Source organism: Sceloporus occidentalis, unplaced genomic scaffold (assembly GCF_023333645.1).
Source record: "Sceloporus occidentalis isolate IW3139 unplaced genomic scaffold, rSceOcc1.0.p SCAF_30, whole genome shotgun sequence".
Lineage (NCBI taxonomy): Eukaryota > Metazoa > Chordata > Lepidosauria > Squamata > Phrynosomatidae > Sceloporus > Sceloporus occidentalis.
In genome coordinates, this window is record NW_028317010.1 from 1,651,778 (window position 1) to 1,673,278 (window position 21,501).

At 38.5% G+C, this 21,501-nt stretch overlaps 1 protein-coding gene across 25 annotated transcripts in view; it reads left to right on the forward strand.

Moving 5' to 3' along the window:
- LOC149298888 (calcium/calmodulin-dependent protein kinase type II subunit gamma-like) overlaps window positions 1-14,055 on the forward strand; it is a 116,506-nt gene extending 102,451 nt beyond the window's left edge. For 6 of the 25 annotated variants that reach the window (XM_089486867.1, XM_089486855.1, XM_089486859.1 and 3 more), the window contains 5 exons: window positions 6,281-6,325; window positions 7,168-7,216; window positions 11,416-11,491; window positions 11,935-12,029; window positions 13,823-14,055. In XM_089486867.1, the coding sequence (XP_089342993.1) occupies window positions 6,281-6,325; window positions 7,168-7,216; window positions 11,416-11,491; window positions 11,935-12,029; window positions 13,823-14,055 (498 nt within the window). Of the gene's footprint in view, window positions 1-3,351; window positions 3,421-6,280; window positions 6,326-7,167; window positions 7,217-8,586; window positions 8,701-9,876; window positions 10,003-11,415; window positions 11,492-11,934; window positions 12,030-13,822 lie in introns of all 25 variants that reach the window. The other 19 variants (XM_089486851.1, XM_089486852.1, XM_089486854.1 and 16 more) reach the window with 10 other exon arrangements.
- The last annotated feature ends 7,446 nt before the right edge of the window (window positions 14,056-21,501 follow it).

Sequence of the window (21,501 nt, forward strand, 5' to 3'; positions counted from 1 at the left end):
AAGAACACTTTATTGGGGAAACACACAGGCTTATATACAGGTCAGGCACCACGCTTAGGCCACAGAGCCCCGCAATGTCCGTATGACTTTTTCCGTAATTCTCGGGGTGATCCCGGAGGAGCGGGGGCAATCCCGGGGTGCCGATGGATAGCTGGGGGTATCCTGTACAAAAAGCGGCACGATCTGCCGAAGGTACCCTGAGCGACAACAGTTCAAAATTTCCCCCGGGACAGACCGCCATATAGCCGGCATCCGTACGATAACCGTGCCGGCCGATCTCCGTTTTCCTGGCAGTCCCAGGGACCGGGAATCTGCCGGAGACTCACTCTCCAAACCACCCCTTTGTCTGTATTGACTGCATTGAAATTAAAAGGACACTGTGATGGAATGTTCATCATGGCAGTTACAGCATTTGTGAGCATGTCCTAGGGTTCAGCATTAGGCGGCTATATGCAGAAAAGGTTAAGCCGGTCTGCCTGTACCCATCCCCATAGGAGTAAAACTGTGAGTGTAGATTCTTCTCAGATTGTCACACTCTATAGTTTAACATGATTGGGTGCCTTTCCTCATAGTGTAACATGGAGCAAGAAGGGGGCCCTCTGGTTGCTGTTTAAAGAACTGACTTTTCCATATGAGCTGTCGTTTCCCCATACCAGCTGTAGGTGTTTACACACTTCCTCTGATATTGATTGATCATTGTTGGTTGTCTCAATCCCCCATTTGTTGGCTGTGTCTTTTCCCTGCAAAAAAACTTACACTTGCAACCACGTCTTGACTCGTTCTTGGGTTTCAAAGCCTCAGAAAGAACTTCCCCAGGACCCTTTAACCTTTGAAACTCTGGCTCCCGTCATAGCCATGCCAACCAGCATATGCACTTTAATGCGTATAATAATCCCCATATGCATATGTCCCTTTACATAGCTGTGATATATATATATATATATATATATATATATATGTGTGTGTTTGATATGTTCAGACCCCTGTGCGGATATATATGCAAAAAGTGCACCCATACATTTTGATGGGAGTGCTATCTTGCCATGGATTGGCCGCTTCAAAACATTCACTCCATGACATGAATGGACAGGCCATGGAGGAGTGCAGCTTGAACTACAGGGCTGCAAATTCTATCTCAGGTAAGGCTTTTACACCCTTTCCCCACCTACTATCTCCTTCGAACGCATCTCCTGTTCAGCATCGCGCATGCACAGGATACTTACCACTAACCATCTCAAGTGCTGGCACACCCTTCATGCATCTGCGGAAATTCTTTCCATTAAGAGCACTTGACTGGCTGGTAAAACTGACGTGAATAGCGAAGTGCAAAATAGTTTTTTTCCTCCTTACAGGTAAAGGATGCATAATAACCCTTTAATGACCAATGACGCACCAGGCATGTCACAGAAAAAATGGTCAGTTAATGACTAATGACGTGCCTGGCATTCAGCAACACGGCAGCAGGGGCAATGTGTGGATGCCTGATTTTAAAGAGCTTAGGAAGCGAACAACAATCACCTCCTAAGCTTCAATGGTGTAGCTGAAAGGCCTTGATAGCGAGGCACTCGGCAACCATGAAAACCCAACCCCGGGTGCACGGTGACTGATCCAAAAAGCTGTCACAAGCGCCACTGTGAAAGATTTTTCCTCTCGCATGATGGTGTCCTTTAAAAAGAAATTACATTGGTAACATTTAAAAATAATAATGTAGTGATGTCACCATCAGGGGAACCATCCAGTTCCAACCACATGTAAAAAAAAATAAATCTAAAAAATGAAAAAAAACCCCAAAGTTTTTATAAACACGAGCTAAATTAGCGCTGTATCTTCCCAAAAAAGAGTTAAAATACTAGTATTTCTAATTTCCATGGGGTGTCTATTTAAAAAAAAAATAAAAAAAAATAAAAATGTATGGTTTAATGTAGTAAATTGAATTGCCATGTTCAAAAATGTCCCAAAGAGGACATAGGCACAGACTGACCAGATGTCAAAATGGAGAAATAAAAGCACACCTCCCAAACAACCCAACAAACCCATGCATTGGTGGTATCACTGTACCCAGGAGATGTTGCTGAACGCATAGTGGGCTCTAAATTCATACCTAAAGTACAATGTGCGTGTGGAAAGAAACATAAAAATGACTAAACGTTGACAAGGGCTGGTGGTAGAATTTGTGCATGCAAAGGGTTAAAATACCAGCGTTTGAAATACCCTGGGGTGTCTAGTTTTCAAAAAAATGTGATCTGATATAAGTTGAATTAGCCAGCTTCAAAGATGTTTTACAGATAGCAAAATGCCACTTGTTCTTATTGCCCTATAATTTGCAAAAAAATGTGGGTATTTCTAAACCCGGGGCAAATACTACAATCTATTTAGCAGGTTTTCATTAACTTTTGTAGATGAGTAAAAGATTTTATTTTTTTAATTCACCATTTTTTTTGTAGGGAAATTAGATATGGCCCTGACAAATTCGCTACTGGTCTCTACTAGTAACAGGATAACCAGGTTTTAGTAATGGAGCTCAGGACCAAACAAATGTTACTATGCCAATATAATCACTTTTCAAACTTTGCAGAATCACTCTATTCTACATAGTCAAATGTGCTATGTATTCAGACCAATTTTGAAAAACAGAACAGTGATCATAGCAATAAATGGAACAGGATTGTTTAGTTGCTTTATTTTTAGCTAATTTTAACCATAATTGGTCTTTATAAGTAATCCTTCATGTTGTGAGTAAGGGTGAACATGTGGCTTAAATTATTCAAAGATTTTTGAGCGCATTAGATGGATATGACTTGTTTCTATGTTGACGTATACAGGCATTAAATAAGTCACACCTGTTGTCAGTGTCTGTTCATATTTTGTTGTATATTCAAAACACCATAGGTTTGACTTTTGCTTCTCATTCACTTCATATGCTGTTTCTCTATATAACACCAATGTATTTTTCCTGCATCCATACCACAGTGTGCAATCAAGCTTTCAATATCTCTGTTTTTCCTTTGGTCCATTTTTGAGTAAATGTTTTTTTTACAGTTCTGAGCAAGATGTTATGCCAACTATCTCATTACAAGGAATTGCAAATCATGTCAACGGTTTTTTTCTTTCCCCACAGACTTCTGTTTGTCGAACCAGTATTCATTGTAGTGTCACCAGACTGTTTTGTCTCATTGTTATCCATTCCAATATTGAGAATGTATTATTTTTCTATATAGATTTTTATCCCACTGGTTTCTAAGGCAACTAATATTTTTCCAATAAAACGTGTTGGAGAGAGCCAGCAAAATAATTTTCTTGTGACATGTTCAGCCCATCAACAGGACTAAACCATCTGTTTTTCTATCTCAGCCGCAGACCAACAACAAAAACAGCATAGTAAGCCCAGCAAAAGAAAATCCCCCATTGCAGACAACAATGGTATCTTCCCCATCTATTACTTCTTCATGGGTTTCTTTATGTTTACTTTGTGAGCAATGGGGATGCCGCTTGTGTTCTGACATCCAGTGTTCATGTTTGCCTTTTTATATTTCCTTGTGTTTAATTGTTTTGTTCATGTTTAGTTTGTTTAACGGTGTATGGGGATATTTTTTTGTGTTTTCCTTCTTTTCACACACTGAGTGAGAGGGAGGATGAGAATGGCCCCCTGGACTCTTAAGGGGTTTCTGTTATTCTTATATGGTATTAGCAATAAATCAACTTTTTCGCTACCAGTTAAGCAAGCACTGCGTTGCCACGCTACCCACATCTGGTTGTGAAAGAGTTCAAGGGAAACTATAGTGGAGATAAATATTTCTCCTAAGTAAAAACATTTGGCAAAAAACCCCCAGAAAGATATGTAAAACATTATGTACCCTGAAGAAAAATTCACATTCATTGTGGGTGAATTCTACAAGGAAATGCACATTTTTACATACATTTTTGTGTGCAAATGCTAAAACGCTGTAGTGTACATTAATATTGGGGCAGAAAGTTTATCAACAGTTTCCCTTTAAGGAACCAGGAGGCCAGTAAACATGCGGTGTAGGGTATAACTATAGAACTAACATGATGACCATTATTATATCCCTATGGTTTACTAAGCTGGAACTGCATTCTCTCATTAATATTTAAAAGTCACAATGCTTTTAAATAGCAAATATTTAAGATTTCAGATTATCAACCAATAGCTTGGGTTCATAATATAAAGTGGTGCCTTCATTTGTTTCTGTTCTCCTATTTATTCTACATAGGATCATTCTTTAAAACAAGGCATCACGAAATAATGCAGAATGCTTACTAGTAAAGATCCCTGTTCCCCCGGGAATCTTCCAAATTCTTCCGCATTAAAGTGCTTGATTATTTTCTTTGTCAAGCTAAGACAGGATGCATGCAGTTACCAGGCTGGTACCATTGTACCATGGTGCGCTTAATTGTGTTGCATTTCCATCAGACCAGTCTACAACTAACCTTTGGTTTGGTTGTCGGGTTTGTGCTTTTTGGAAACTGGGAATGTGCTGGTAATATGACATGTATTTAAAATAACATTTTCTGTTTAACTCCTTGTTGAGTGAAGTGAGGCACCTCCTATTTTTGGCAAAGCCTTACAACTGAGATTCTATCTATGAACAGTGCTCCAGACCAAACCAAATATGGCCTTCAGCTTGTTACTGGCTGCAGTGTCTCCTCTCAGCCAATAGAATTCTGCCTTTTGAAAATGTATGTTTTTATTATTTGAAAAACACACCCTATTCTGGGCCGCAAGCCCAATATATTATGATGGTCTCAGCTAGATGGCTTAGGAGTGGCTGGTGGCCAACTTTCCTCAATTGGAGGTGCTGCATGATATGCATAAAACGTATATTCTTGAAATTGCAAGTTGTCTGGGGCAGAGATGGGCTACATATGATCTGAAACTGCTTGTCTGACCATTAATGGTTTACTGATTTGTGTGTTAAGTTTCCATAAAGATCTCATATAATAAAAGTTTGGTACAGCATGAGTTAATTTATGGATACATGTCAATGATCTCTTCATTCCCGTAGCTGCCCATCTCTGACCCATAGCATATTGTGAATTTAATGCAAATAACTGAGACAAGGGCTATGCGACATTACAGATTACAGGTTAGGGGAAATGTTCAGATTATTTCACATTTAAAAAATATGCAATCATTGTTTGTGGTGCTATCCTATTCAGTACATCATACCTTATTTTGTCCAGTATATTTATCCAGTGAGTTTTAAGAACATTTTTCTTCTGTAGACTCAGTAAGCATTGCCTTTGGCTCTCTTCCAGAGTGTATACAGTTAAGCAAAAGTGCTTAAAGGTTCATTGTTGTGTATGTACATCAGTGGTATGTGAGTAGTTAATGATTTCTTTGAATGACCTTCTTACACGTCTTATATCTCTAGGCATTATTTTCTGTTAATTCAGATTTAGACAGTCTTAAAAGGGATTTCTTACCAACAATGTGATTTCCTGTGTGTTATATAACGCAGACATAACAATCCTGATCTGAATAAAATGTAATGATTGCCCTATTAACTGTAATGCATGTCACATGTCTATCCTGTGACATGCATTACAGTACATGGCATAAAGCTAGATGTTTTCCCTTATGTGTACCATCTATATATGCCCTAGTCAATCATTTATGATTGCAAGTAATTGAACCTTAATTCAAACATTTCCCTTTATAGAGATCAGCTTCCAAATGTAATTATATAGTTAATTGTTGCATCTCTGTCAACGCTTATTAGCATGAGTATTGTTCTGACAGCTGTTTAATCTCCATAGTGCAGATTCTCTTGAGTATTGCGTTATTTCCGTATTCTAGAAATGCATATAGACAGACTCACAAAGTCAGTGTTTCATGTTTGTGTCCTAGCAAAATGGCTTCGTATTCTTGCAATCTCATTTTGCCTTATTCCAAAGGTTTTAGGATCTATAAAGGATACCCTGTTGAGATGTACTCAACAGTACGTTTGACTTCCTTTAGTAATTGAAATGTTTCATGTTTTCTACCACTGAAATGATGTTTATACTTTTGTCGGTGGATTATTGCATTTTTTTCTTTATATAATTCCCTCTGTAGCCTGGACTGTATCTGACTGGTTTCCCATTGGTATGAGTGGAAAACCGTGCACTCTCACTTTTGTGCTTTGCAATTGTTGGTATGCATAAGAACCGCTGTCCTAGTTTTAATGGCATGTGTGGTTTTCAAAACTGTTGGGGCAATGTTGTATATGTTTCTGTTACAATAAGGTTTGTTTTCTAAATTTGTTCTTCTTTATTCCAGGAACCTCAAACAACAGTTGTCCACAATGCAACAGATGGTACAAAAGTAAGAGGCGTAGTCGCTGTTTCCCATCCTGTCACTCGTCATAGCATTCAGCTGAAATTGTTCACCTGTCTTTAAGACCATTACAGTTGTATATATTTTGTACATATAAAACTATTTTTAGTGAGATGGAACCCCCAAATCTTTCTTGCTTAATTTTCAATAAGTGAACTTGCTGTTGCAACCCACAGTTGGTGGGGGGTCTGATGTGGGAGGATGTCTAGGGTACATATTAGTAGATATGCAGTACAGAAGCAAAGACAAACGTAAGCTATAACTGCAGGTACAGGTGCCTAGGCAGATACAGATGGCAAGCAGTTATAGCAGACAAGAGTAAACAACATGGCGATAGGCAAGCATTAAACACATATGTATATATACAAAATAAGTATGCAGAGTAGGTCTATGACCTAGCACTGATGAAAAACATGTGAATGCTTAGTTTATCATATGGGCATAAGATTTAAGCTTGCCACCACCTCAGTGTACTACACACCAGGCAACACTAGCCTAAACTAAAAAACATATCACCCAAGCTAAAACAGGAGAAACAGTCAGTAAGGGTGTAACTGGAACAGGTAGGAAAGAAACATAAATATAGGGTGTGGCAGGACAGATACAAGGAATAAGCCATCACAAAATAGGGCACAGACATACAGGGAACTGGGTGCACACTAATGTCACAGCCTACAAGGCACAGAGCCCAACAATGCTCTTGTTTATGTCGAACCAATATCAACCTTGTTCCACGTGAGAAACCATTATTTGCCACTTATACTCTTAAACAAACATCTGCTCTTAGGTTCTGTCCCTGTTCTGAACTTTAAATGTGTTCTGTTTTACAGGGCTCCACTGAGAGCTGCAATACTACAACTGAAGATGAAGATCTGAAAGGTGTGTATTGCTTAACGACTGAGAGGCTAAGAATCGTGAACAGATTACCAAAATATCCCCTGTTATCTCTGAAGGTTGTGACAAAAGGAGTTAGCATCACTAGCTTCCTGCTGATTGATCTGGTGTAGTGACACGAACGTTGCTTATACCAAAATAACAGAATGCCTGAACTTCTGCCGCAAACAATATTGAGAGGGTCTTTCTAGACCTTCCTGAAAAATGGAGCCCTGCAGTGAACAGCAGCAGTGGGGATCAAACATGGTTTTGTTTTTTTAATACTTACTGGTTTTTGTATACTATTCAATATATTATGTGTGTGGGCACACCACTCTCAATCATTCTGCTTCTCTCCAAGACCCAATCTGCCCTAAATGGTTATGTTTAAAACTGAAAATGGGTTATAGCGTAGGCTATGTTGAAGACATTTTGTACAGATTTTTCTTATATCTGACAAGTTGGGTTGAATGAGAGATTGCATAGCTAGGGAAGAGGATAAAAATATTATGTAACAAATTATAAATACAGGAGGAAGAGACAGGACAGTTTTTATAGGCAGACTAGATAGGCCAATTGTTTCTGCCAGAAATTTATGTTTTTGTTTTTTGTTTAGTGTTTTTTTTATTTGGTGCATAATGCCTTGTGCTATGCATTTTCATTTTTTTATGTCTAAAGTTTTCTGTGGTTTTAGTGTGTGATTCTGTGTGATTATTGTGGATGGATCATGTTTGTGTGCTCAACCACAAAGTTCAGTAAAAGTACTTATTTGTTTGTCCTTAAGTGAGATACTTTTTCTACAAGAAGTACTGATTGCATAATGCATAGTTAATGTGTAGAGATTTCTTAATCATCCCACTAATTTAGCTATTCACAAACCCTAGAGCCTGCTTGTGGAAAAAGCTCATTCATAGGTCATTCATAATATACGGTTAATGGGTTAAAATGATTAGCTGTCTTGCTGTATTTTGTAAATACAATTCCTTACACCGGATAAAAAAGCTTATGAATGTGAGTGTCTCACATTATATTATGATATTGCCTCATAATGTCATGTAATGAGGATGCCCTTGAGTTATTGGAAAATAGCAGACAACTGAAAACATTTTATTAGTACTATTTATAACAATGTTGTGATATTTCAGATTGGGTTGACTGTATCAGTGGTTGGAATAGTTGCACCTGGGTGGAAATATTGTACTAGTGTGTGCATTTCAGTTAAAATACAGTACACATTATGTAAATGTGTTATGAGACAGGCAGCTCCCTTAGCTGTAGCCGGACGATGGGTAATGTAGCCATTCAACAAGACTAAGTATTTTGCCATTCTTTAAGTGATTTTTATGTATTTTGCTAACTTTCTGCAAACTGATCAGGATCTTTTTTCTGTCCTGGAGATGGCCCTTTGTTTCTCCAAGGATGGAGCCAAAGTGAAAGCAAAATACAGAATCGGTCCACACAATCCCACATTGGTATGTGTGTCTCAGCCAGTAAGTCCAGAGTGGAGTGCTGTGATTTGCTCCTTCTGTGCCCATTACCCTGTTCAACACAAACACAATATCAGTGTCTATAAACTGCTGTTAGACAACTTTTTTTATTTGGCCTTAATGAGTGGGTTTGGTGACCTTATTTGGTCCTCCTTGTGGTTTCTTCTTATCTTTGTAAAAAAATGAATTGAATGTTTATAAACGTACAACTTTATACAGTATGTTAGGGGTGACTTGGCAGATTGCAATTTAAAGGGACAGTTTACTGACCCAAACAACTTCCCCAAACATAAATGCATATGTAAGTATGTTAATATGCATTCATGAATTTGTAAAATAAATAAAAAAAATGCCATCTACTTTCTAAGGATGCTGCAGTCACTGTTAGGAAAACATTCCCAAGATCAATGGGAGCTGTTTTTTTGCACACACACAGGGATCTTGTTAGACTCCCTTGAATTATTGTGCAAGCATGTGCTAACGTGCACTGCTGATCTCGAGATGTAACTGGTCATAGGGGAGGAAAACAAATGTGTAGATCAAATTTTGGGGAATCCTTCTATGCATTTGCACCCTGACTAAAGGTCTCTAAAATCAAGATATTCCTGTAAACTCCAAAAAGTAGGATGTGGTGGATGGTGAATTTTCCATTGTGATGTAAGTCATTTGGAAATATTTTTGGAGCAGGTGAAACAATACCTTTGTCCCCCAAGCTTATCAGTTTTATTGATTTAGAAAAACATGGTTTTGTAGATAGATTATTTTGTCAGTGGTATTGTCGAACTTATCTTATAAAATGGCATCATCACTGAAATAAATAGGGTTCAGGCCTGGAATGAATAAATGGCATCGCTCTTGCTGTTGAGTCAAAGTCCATAACATTACCTTTGTTTATAGAGTACCAGTAGATTTTGTAGTGCTATTACATGAGATAACAATATTTACGCATGTTAAGATGTACTGGTACAGAAGAAGAAGAAGAAGCTCTTGTGAGTTTACCGTCCAAAGACCATACAAGCTTTGTATGCCATCAATGACAATCAAGAATCATCCCTTTTTAAATATTTTATAATGGGTGCATCTGTTTTATTTTTATATTGCGTTGTTAAAGTGTAGCTGGTATACCCATTATTTTTCACACCCACATTCTTCTGTTAATGCTTATGTTTATTTTTGCAGCTACCATGTCTTGTGAAGACAAACTGCTTGCCTGGGAGAGCCCAGGTCACACTCTGGAGATAGAGCACACCCAGAGGGAGCATGTGCTCACTCCAGTTGTACCATTTTCACATAGCAGTTCACTGTGTAAGTTAGCCACTGGATGGCTGTAGTTAATAGATAATTAGATAATTCTGTTGGTTTCTAGTTAGGTGTTTGTGTTGGTTTTTACCCTTTCAAGACCTATAGCTGTCTTCCTTTGTTTTAGTCGTTCATTACTTCAGTTAGATGACCCCAATTCTTCCTTCATGATCTATACACTAGCTGTTAAGATATAGTGTCTTCACATGCTCTCCTGTTAATCTTCATCAGGTCATACTTTCTTGAAGTAGAAGCCAACATTTCTTTTCCTATACTATTCTTTTTGTTTAGGAGGTAATATGTGAGATCGGTGGCTTTTCTTTGTCATTGGTGTCACATTGAACCACCAAATTAGATTAGTTAGACTTGCCTATCTACTTATGTGACCAGTGTTTTAATACCTTCTTGTTCCAGATACCATGGTAAAATTAATAGATGTCAACAGTGTATTGCTCTGCGCCTTCATATCAAGTCAAGTAAATAAAATATAAAAATAAGAATCAAGAGAGATAAAATCAATTCTATTCTAAAAGTGGGGCATTCACAGAGGTCTACTCGCTACCCAGATTGTAGAGTCAAAAAAAGTCATTCTATCCACTTTTGACTACTCCTCTCTGTCTATCGTTCATTTCTATGTATAATGGAACTTGTACATATTTTTTGATATATAATTTTTCTTATTGTTTAATTTCTAAATCAGTGGTGCTAAACCCTCCAGTTTTCATTACCTCTTTACATTTTCTCCCCTCCTCTGGTTTTTAAAGTACAGACTAGCACCACATAATCTCAAATACATTATGAGCCAAAGAAAATCCTACATTGACGAGTTTTGTGCCATATGTGTCTCTGATAACATGGTGTCCTCCTTTCCTTCCTTTATCATATGATCTTTGTTCAACAATGTTTTGTTGAACAAAGGGCCAGCTTTTACATGATGTAACTTGAGTCAGTGAGCTGCGAGATTGTGACTTTCACTTCCAACTACATTGCAGGAAATAACAGAAACCCATACCATTTTGCTTCCTAAAGTCAAATGAAGCTGCCAGGAAGATGTTTTTTGAGTTTCTATAGCTAGTCCCTTTGGGAAACCTAACGTAAACAGGTTTTGGGGAAAGGTGGAAGGTATATTACAGTATTTCCTTTATCTCCACATGTAATGTATAAGTGTAAAGATTTTGTGATATTGAGATCTGCTGTTGGAAATCTAATTCTACAACATTTTTGGTGTGCAGTGGATTACTACTTATGTGCTCCTCCTAGTATGTGTGTCATTCATGTTATTCCCTGTCGACTTTCCAACCATTATACACCCAAACACCCATTATATTATCTTTTTTTTTTTTTTAAAGATTTTTTTTAATAGAAGTTATGCATTTTAGGCTGCATATTGGCTTATGGACTTTCTGCTTGTTCCCTCAGTTCGAAAACAAGAAATTATTAAGATAACAGAGCAACTCATTGAAGCAATTAACAATGGGGATTTTGAAGCATACACGTAAGTTCATAATGCTAATAAGTGCCTAAGGTTTTAGATACAATTGTCTGTACAATTAAAGGCTGAATTGTTTGCATCTCGAATCTCGGGCACAGGTCTGTAATTCTTCTGAAATAATTCTGAAATGCTCATAGAACATACATATGTAGTGTTTGCAGATTTAAGTATGTTTTGGACCAGGTGGGCGAGAAAACATAGGGGAGGACAGAAATTGATTTGGTAATGACCATAGAGACTTCCCAGTTACTATACTGTTCTTAAAACGATACATAGTATATCTAGTGTAAATATATATATACAGTGTATATATTTTTTTCTTATTTCTAGATCTTCACTTTAACAGATTTAGATGGGTTATGTATTCCTCTTGTACCTCTGGGATCAGTTGCCACAATACTTTTCATGAATAAGTAAAATTATCCTTGTGTCTTTATGCAATGCAGTAAGATTTGCGACCCAGGATTGACCTCATTTGAACCAGAGGCATTAGGAAACCTTGTTGAAGGAATGGACTTTCATAAATTTTATTTTGACAACTGTAAGTATTGGTTATGTTATTGGTTATATATTTAAAGAAACATACATCAGAAAGCTGTAAAATATATATATAAGATATTCTCTGAAAAGTTAGTTACTGTTAATCCACTAACAGTACAGTCAGGTCCTAAACAAAAATCTGTTTGGGTTTATTTTTTAATATTGTAATCATATACAAGGAACAAAACTACTTTCTTATGCTGAAGAGTAATTTAATTAACCCCTTAATGACAAAGCCCGTACATGTACGGGCTCAAAATGCATTGTTTTCAATGGGTTTAGGGACCGCCCATTGTCCTTAAAGGGTTAATATAGAAATTGAGTTGTACTATGTTATATTGTACTGTAAAAAGAGAGAGCAAATTTGGCAAAGATGATATCTTTATTGGCTAACTGAACTATAATGGGTTGTAAGGTTTTTTGAGACTAGGTCTCTCTTGTTATATATAAAATACTATTAAAGAACAGATAGACATTTATATTAAGTTTTGATATGTACATTTTTAGTGTTGTATAATACACTTGTGCAAATAGAACATAAAATAGTTGGGACTAATTTTTAGCTTTGTTTTTGGTCCAATCGTACTCGTACACATTTTTGTTTACTACCATTTCAGTGTGGACAAAATTCAGAGGGTATTTTCCATTCGGAAACTAAATTTGTTTTTACTCTCTACGCTCTTTACACTCTACTCACTCAGCTTTACTCTACACTCGCTTTGACGCTCACCCGCTTTAATGCTCTCATTCATACTCTCTCAAGCTAAATGTTTTCTTTCCTTTTCTGCTGAACGCTTCTGTGTCCCTGTCTCCTTTTGTGCAGCTCTGCTTCTTCTTTTACATCCTCTTGTTCTTTTGTATTCTTTCTTTTTACTTCTTTCTTCGTCCACGTCTCCCCATGTGTTCTTTCATTGCCACTTCTCTGTGAACCAGGCCTCCTGGTGCACTTCTGCAAAAGGGCGGAACCTCTGGGCACGCCCTCTCCTCGATTGGAAGAACGGCAAGAGGCTGTGCCTGTGGCTCTGCTATTTTGCAGAAGTAAACCGAGAGAGGGAACAGAGGTGAAGAAAGAGGGGTGCAGAAACTTTTTTTTTTTATTTTGGCCTCTCTGTGTACTGCTGCAAAACGGGGGAGCCACTGCAAGAGCCTTTTCCATGTTCCTCCAATCAGAGGGAGACTGTGTTGCCAGAGGCTCTGCCTTTTTGAGGAAGTCCACGGAGAGGCTTGGTTCACAGAGGAGCAGGCAAAGAAGAAGAAGACAGAAGAAGCAAGACTAGTAGTAGAACTGCAGGGCAAGGAGACAGGGACATGGAAGCAGTCAGCTGAGAAAATAGAGACGTTGAAACACAGGGTGAGAGAGTGTGCGTGAAAGACGAGATGCAAACAAAAAATTCTGAGCTGTTTCATTTTAGTTTGTTTCATTGTGGCGCTTCTCTTCTTCGAATTGACAAAAATGGCAAATTTCCTTTCCAAGTGTATTGCATAATGTCGACGAACTTTCTAAAAAAAAAAAAAAAACTACTATATGTCTCTGTGGCCCCCCCCAAGCCTCCATATAAATCTCTTTCCCTGGGTTAATTATGTAATCAGCTGGTATGTGAGCAGTGGTTTTCATGCTGTCCTTTTACAAGTGAGCTTGAAAAAAAATAGGCTATCCTGAAGTTGTTTTCAAATTTCATGGGAGTGCTTAATGATGCCAGATTGGTTAATTTGCACACAAGATACCAGGAAAAAACATTAATGTAGAAACTACTTGATGTTTAGTACCGTTTGTTTATATTTATTTATTTCTAGTATTGTCTAAAAACTCCAAGCCTATTCATACCACCATCCTGAATCCACATGTGCATGTCATTGGTGAGGACGCAGCTTGCATCGCCTACATACGGCTGACCCAGTACATTGATGCCCAGGGACGACCCCGTACCACGCAGTCTGAAGAGACAAGGGTTTGGTACCGTAGAGATGGCAAGTGGCTGAATGTCCACTACCACTGTTCCGGGGCCCCAGCAGCCCCACTCCAGTGAAGAATGAATGCAGGTATATATTGATAGAGCATAGTTTGAAATGACATAATGTGTGGTGGACAGCCAAAAAAGAATTGCCTTTTTTAATCTCTTTTCTTTCTTGTCTTCTTTCTGTTCCTGCAAACTCTTCAGTTTCTCCACTGGAAGAACATCATCTTAGCAAGCGAGTACAGATCGCCTGAACGAAAGCATCAGTCCTGTGTGTTCTGATGTTTTAAAAAAGAAAAAAGTAAATAAAAATTTAAAAAATATTGATGCCGGCAGTAGCCAAAAATGCACGAAACCCTGCATGCATTATGAGGCTGAAGCAGCTGCTGGCTAATTGTTGTATTTCATGGATCCATCGTGTCTGTTCCTGCTGAATGGAGGTGTTTTTAAATTTCAATGAGCAAAAACTAGCAGAAAAGTACACATATTTGTTACAAAGAGGCGCAAGATCAGGCAACTTTTGATTGAGACTTTAATGTGAAAAGAACAGGTAGATATGTTAACTTAAATAGCTGCTGAGTTGTCAAACTCCAGAACATTGAGGGTGTCCATTCATCGTGATGTGAGGACCCTGCTGTTCATGAAAGGGTTGGCTTGCAGGTAGACATGTCTTTATGTGTGAAAGAGCCTTGGGAGAAGGTTTTTCTGTATTTTTATTATTTTAACTATTGCTATAGGGAACTTTCCAGACATCATTTAGCTTACCTATAGGAGGATCTTCTTTTACACCCAATGTAGCTGGGAGCTGGAGAAATGTGCCTGCCAGTTACCAATAACAGAATTTGTTTTTGTTAGTACGAGAAATAAGCAAGCAGACATAATACACACTTTAAGGTTAAATAAGTAATCGTCATAACGTTCAACATGCGGAAGGAACATTTCATTAGTGGCAATCTTGAAATAATAATATAATAACTTTGGTATGAACTCTGGGAAACTGCCATATTGTGGGAGGGGATTTGGTGATTCCCCACCAGCCCCATGATCTATCTATCTGTCTATATAGATATATATATATATAGATATATATGGTTTATATATTTCCACAGTGATAAAACTTTATGTACTATTGAGCAGATAAAGAAACGTTCTGCTTGTGGTATGTCTCGAGTGAGCCTATACACTGAAGAAAATTGAGAAGTATGCATGTCTGTCTATGCTTGCCTGCACCTTCTTTATATAATGTGGTATGGTGGCCTCTCATTTTCTCGCAAGAGGGTAAACAGCTTTCCCTCATAAACCCCCCTCTCAGACTTCTACAAAGCATCATTTAGATGCAAGTGTGCTCTTTGATTTCCCATATCCAAGTAAAATCTATGTTGGCAAGCAGGTATTTTTATTCCTCAGATTTCTAATTCAGTCTAGGCCAGATTATGAAGAAAACTAAAACATACGAATAGTCTGTGTGGCTGTACTTAATATGCACATGTTACTCTTTTGGACACCTTAACAGAAATTAACTGTCAAAAGGTATTCTTGAGGAGAGAGAGAATGCACAACTTGTGGGTTCTTCCAAAGTTTTTTTTTTCTGGCAGCATGTAATGTTTTGTCAATCCCAAATGTAGTAGAAAAAAGTGTCTACATTAGGAGGTAACTTTTTTTTTTTTTACTGAGTCACATGGACTAAATATGGTATCAAACATTTCTGAGATGATCATTGCCAAGGGCAGTTTGAGACAAAAGACAAACATTTATTTGAAGGTAGCAATAGAATATATGGGATTAATTCAGAACATTAGAGAGTTTGAAGTGCTTGTGTGAGTGAAAAGAGCACATGGGAGGGATGGGAAAAAAAACTATTTTCATGGTTTGGGAAATCTACATTTGTTTTGTTTCACAGCACTAAATCTAAATGTAGAAAATAGCTTTTGGGTTTTTAACAGTTATAAAAAAAAAAAAAAAGGGAAAAACCAAATAGAATAAGAAAATATATGCAGCTTGATAATACAATTATGCATGTCTTCTTCATGTCTGCTCCTTTACTGTCTGTTTACTTCATTATTGCTATGGGAATCACTCTGTGTTTAGTGCATCTTTATGAACAGAAACCCTTTTTCTTTATTCCTTACCATTTGTTTTCTTTTTTGCACTGTCTTTCAGAAAACCAGAAACATGTTTTACTTTCTTAAGTTAATAAAAACCGTAGCTTGGTATGGTAATTATCTGACAAAGCAGTACACTTCTAGCATTGTTACTGTTATCTTATGGGGCTAATGTAAGTGTGTGTATGTGTGTATGTATATATATATATATATATATATATATATATTATAAGTATCACATTTTAAACATGACTTGGAAAGGCATTTGATGCAGAATCTTTGCATGATAATAGAAAATAAAACAATTACCCTGTGTTTGTTCTGAATGTTGGTAGATCTTCATAGCTTTGTTACATTGAAACCTTGGACAGAAGGTATTTAATAAAATAACATTTAAAGCATGCATGTTTTTAATTGTTTTTTATTTACAAGTCTCCTGGTCACTTACTGTAGATTTTATTCTCTGAATGACATGTCGGTAATCAATTTTACTGCAATCACAGCTCAATTTTAACACACAGACATGATCTCATGCTTCAGCTCCTTTGTGTAACATTTCCTTTGTTTTACCTTGAGATTTCTTGAAAGTCACAATACCTATTGAACTATAAATTATATTTTTATAATGCATAATAAAGTAAAATTTCAGGCATATCAATAAGGGTATTTTGAGGAAACTAAAATGTACTTTTACTAAACAAAAGAACTTAATTCTCAAAATAGAGCAGCCTGAGTGCAAGTTGTCACTAGGAATTTTGAAATGATTTTGCCCCAAATTTTCAGCAGTATGCCAGTCACACCAAAAAATTATTCTGCAAATTCTGTTTATACATACCATTATACATACAATATTTTGCTTTAAATTTACCATTTATTACACCTTCATGCATCAGCTGCAGTGACCTCAAATCTCAAATGGGTAAACCCTAGAATTTCAGAAGCTGTCTGCCTCTGTTCCAGTAATCTGAGTTTACCCATTCTGTGCCTTAAATATAATATGTTGGCTATTACTTACAGCACTGCATCTTTAGACAGAAACATGTGTATTAATGTATATGGGTCAGTGTAACAACCCTTTATTTTGCAGTTAAAACTGATAAAGGTTGAATCTATACAAGGAATCCTATTTTATCTGTTAAATGCAAGGCATCTATGTAAAAAGAACATTAAAACTTTAATAGTAAAGCTTTCCTTTGAGAAATAATTACTGTACTATTGATTAATAAAGGGACATTAGAGACACTGGAAACCATGTTATAAAACCAGCACTTGACATGTTAGTTTTCTAAAAATCATGCTATTGAAGATGTACTTGGCTTTAATGAAATATTGGAAAATATACATCAGAAAATTTACACTGGATATCTCGATGACAAAAGCAAAAAGAAATGTTGCCTACAAACAAGAAGAGGTTTATAATTTCAAAAAGTGGGCAAGAAGGGTCACTGTTGTAATTTTGTGGCACCCTCAACGCAAGGGTGATGCAAATCAGGAAGATCCTAATATGAAAGATTTAATTTTCTAAAATGGTCATACTGGGAAAACATATTTTACAAAAAATGTATTATTATTGACAGATTCCGCAGCGCTGTACAAGGTAAAAATTTTACAGATAACGACAAGTACAAAATGACAAGCAATTGTCTACAGGTGCGGAGGCGAGGAGGAGGGGAAATAGGTTTAGGTGTTAGAGTAAGATTGTAGGTGAGGAGATGGTGATCAGAGATGGGAAAGTGGTGACAGGTGAACTCTGATATGGAGCAGAGGTTAGAAAATACCAGGTCAATACAGTGTCCGTCACGGTGAGTAGGGGACAGGGAAGATTGCAGGAGACCAAAAGAGGATGTGAGAGAAAGAATATTGAAATCACTGAGGATTTTTTTTTCATTTTTTTTTTCTTCAATTCTTCGTTTATTAAAGAATAGTACAAATTTGACAAAAAGTAAGCATGAGTACATTGAATAACATACATGAATGCATACATCGGTGTCGTGATATCATAAAGGGAATCCATCAAATTACAAAGGAGCAATTGCATAGGACCGTGCCTAGACAACAGTTGACAGAATGGTGTCCTTGAATGTCCAGCGTCCCAAAAGTAAGATATCAACACGACCATAGCCAAGAAGTGCGGAGAAATGTTAACCTATAACCAGAAAAGAAAAGAAAGGCGCACCAGCATATGATAAAAATAAAAGGAGATAAAGGAAAGAGATCACATAATGTGACCTAGTGTATGATGACTCCCAGGGCAGGGATGTTTAGGGCAGTGATATCTCTCAGAGCTCAATCAGGATGAGATCACAAGGTAAATGGAGACACAACAGCACACTCTAAGACCATTTTTATGAGCCAGACTTCTGGAGGACATGAGTAGGTCTTCCATGTGGCATACAAACATTTTCTGTAACCAATCCCATACAGGCGGGGACCTAGGTTGTTTCCAAAACCTCGGGATGATGGACTTGGCCGTACTAATGATATGGAAAGTCAATGATCTTTTATATTTCCCATAAGGGATCTCGTTATGGTGGAGAAGGAATGCCTCTGGAGTCGCTTGGAAAAGGGGGTCATCAACCACATGAATAACCCTCGGAATTATATCCCAAAATGGAATGATGAGAGGGCAGGACCACCAGAGATGAATGTATGTTCCCAGCTCTGAGCGGCACCTCCAACACTGTGGGGAGACACGGGGGAGGAAATGATTACGTTCTGCCGGAACCCTGTACCACCTGCTAAGGAGTTTAAAGGCAGACTCTACTTGAGACTGTGCCCCTATGCGTGATCATAAGGCTCTTGTCCCAATCCTCAGGCTCCAATCCCACCCCCAGGTCTCTCTCCCACAGCCCCAGATAATATGGTTTAGACAAAGAGAAAGAGTTCAAAAGTATGGCGTAAAGTTGTAATAAGAGGTGGGTAGGATGTTTGCCAGCCGTACATAGGTTTTCAAAAGGGGTGAGCGGTCTATCTCAATTGGGGTCCGAGGACAAGGGGGAAATAAAGTGTTTGAGCTGATGCATTAGAAAGCATGTATGGAACGGTACCTGAGTAGACCGAGTCAATTCCCCTATGGGGGCGAAAAGCGCCCTCCCGATATATGTGGTGTACCCTTAGGATACTTGTGTTGTCAGGGTTGAGAATATTCGGACAGCCCCGTTCCATACCTGGGGGAAACCTCGGATTGCCAGTCAATGGTAAGAGAGGGCTGGGGAATGTCATAACTTGTTGCTTCTTCAGAACCCACCTCAAAACCTTAAGAGTTGGAGAGATCGTGGGATGATCTTATATTGTCGGACGTCTAAAGTGATCATCCAACCATGGGATTATAGAAATGGAAAACGGGAAAAAACTTTGCTCTATCCATCGTTTAGGGACATTGCGGGACCACTCCACCACGTGCCGTAAATGGGAAGCTATCCAATATAACTCGATACCTGGGAGACCCAGTCCCCCACTCAACCTGGGCCTGACTAGGTGCCGAAAGGATAATCGAGGTTGTTTGCCCCCCCCCATATCTAGCGTACGAATGCCCTATGACAGGCCTTAAAAAAGGACTTTGGGCGGAGGATTGAAAGTGATTGTATAATGTAGAGGAATCTTGGTAATATATCCATCTTCAGCACCCCTATCCTGCCAAACCAAGATATATATGGAAATGCCCATCTCTTAAGATCAGACGTGATAGAGGAAAGGCGTGGCTGGTAGTTCAAAGCGGCAAGCTGGGAGGTATCCGATGGAATATGGAGGCCTAGATATTTCAAGGAGGACTGACACCACCTGAAGGGGTACGTTCTTCAAGCGAAACAGAGACATTAAGGCTCAATAGTTCAGATTTTTGCAAGTTGATTTTATAGTTGGAGAGTGCAGAGAATTCGTGTAGTTCTGAGGCAATATGTGATAGCGAGTCAAAGTGGTTTTCAATCATAAAAAGCACATCGTCTGCATAGATTGAGATTTTATGAGTGGAGCCATCTATAGTCGTTCCCATTATTCCGTGGTTTGCCCTAACAGCGTTAGCGAATGGCTCTAACGCCAATATAAAAAGTAAAGGTGACAATGGGCAGCCCTGGCGGGTACTGTTCAATAAGGCTATCCGATCTGAGAGGAACCCATTTACCTTAATCTGTGCAGTCGGTGAAGTATATGAAGATTTGATAAGTTGTATGAAGCTGGGGCCCAAACCAAGTCTGTAAGGCCAAGCCACCCTGTCAAAGGCTTTTTCCGTGTCCGTTGAGACTAGTGCAAAAGGGGCCTTTTTTATGTTTAGCTAGGGTTATTAAGTTGATGACTCTTATAGTGTTGTCCCGAGCCTTCTGCCAGGGAAGAAACCCACCTAGTCGGGGTGGATCAGAGCTGGGATAAGGGGCTGTAACCTGAGGGCCAAAATTTTTGCTAGAATTTTTTGATCCGTGTTGATCAGGGATATGGGGCGATAGCTCCCGCACAACTCGCTGTCTTTGCTGGGTTTAGGAAGAATAGTGATATGTGCCAAATTAGAATGGGGGTCTAAGGGAGTGCCTGAAGCCAGTTCATTAAATAGTTTAACTAGGTGCAGACCCAGAGTCGGCAAACATTCACAGTAGTAATTGGAAGTAAAGCCGTCCGGTCCTGGGCCCTTTTGAAGGGATTTGCCTCTATCAAATAAGCCTCTATCAAGTCGGAATAGAAGGCTGTTGAAGCGGGGCAGGGGGTAGATTATAAAGTTTTTCACAGTATTCACGAAAGCACTCAGCGGCCCTTTTAGCCCTCAAGGCCCTAACCAGAAGTTTTTCAGGCTTCTCTCCTGGTTCATAAAATTGTTTTTTGGCTAATAAAAAGTGCCTCTTACGTTTAAAGTCGGGGAGAGTAGCTAATTGCGATCTCAGAGCGTCAAGCTGAGATAGAATAGATGGGGACGGATTCGCCTTGTGTTGCAGTTCTAATGTGGAAATGTTACGGGAAAGCGACAAAATGTTCAAGTATTCCAACCTCTTAAGCCTAGCCCCCAGCTGAATAAGGTGACCTCTTGCCACAGACTTGTGGGCTTCCCAAACCGTGGGGGTAGAGACCTCAGGGGTGTAATTATCATTGAAGTAGTTCCACAAGAGAGAGGTCAGGTCATCAACGTTGGCAGGGTCGTTCAATAGATGGAGCGAGGGGAATTTAAGTACCATGTGGACAGGGGCATGATGTGTTTTCATTGATTGGAGAACATACAATAGTTTGGATCTCTGTTGGGGTTTGTTGAGCCCTCTAACGTTCAGAGAGGAAAAGTTAATGAGGTTCAGAGGCATAAGGAAAGGAGTCAGGAGAGGGCAGCCAGCGCGCCACAATACAAAAACACCAAAACAAAAGGACAGGCATCCTAACATCAAAGAAGACCTTAGTAGTAACAGAAAATGAACATTCTGAAAAATTCCGAGTGTTGCGAAGA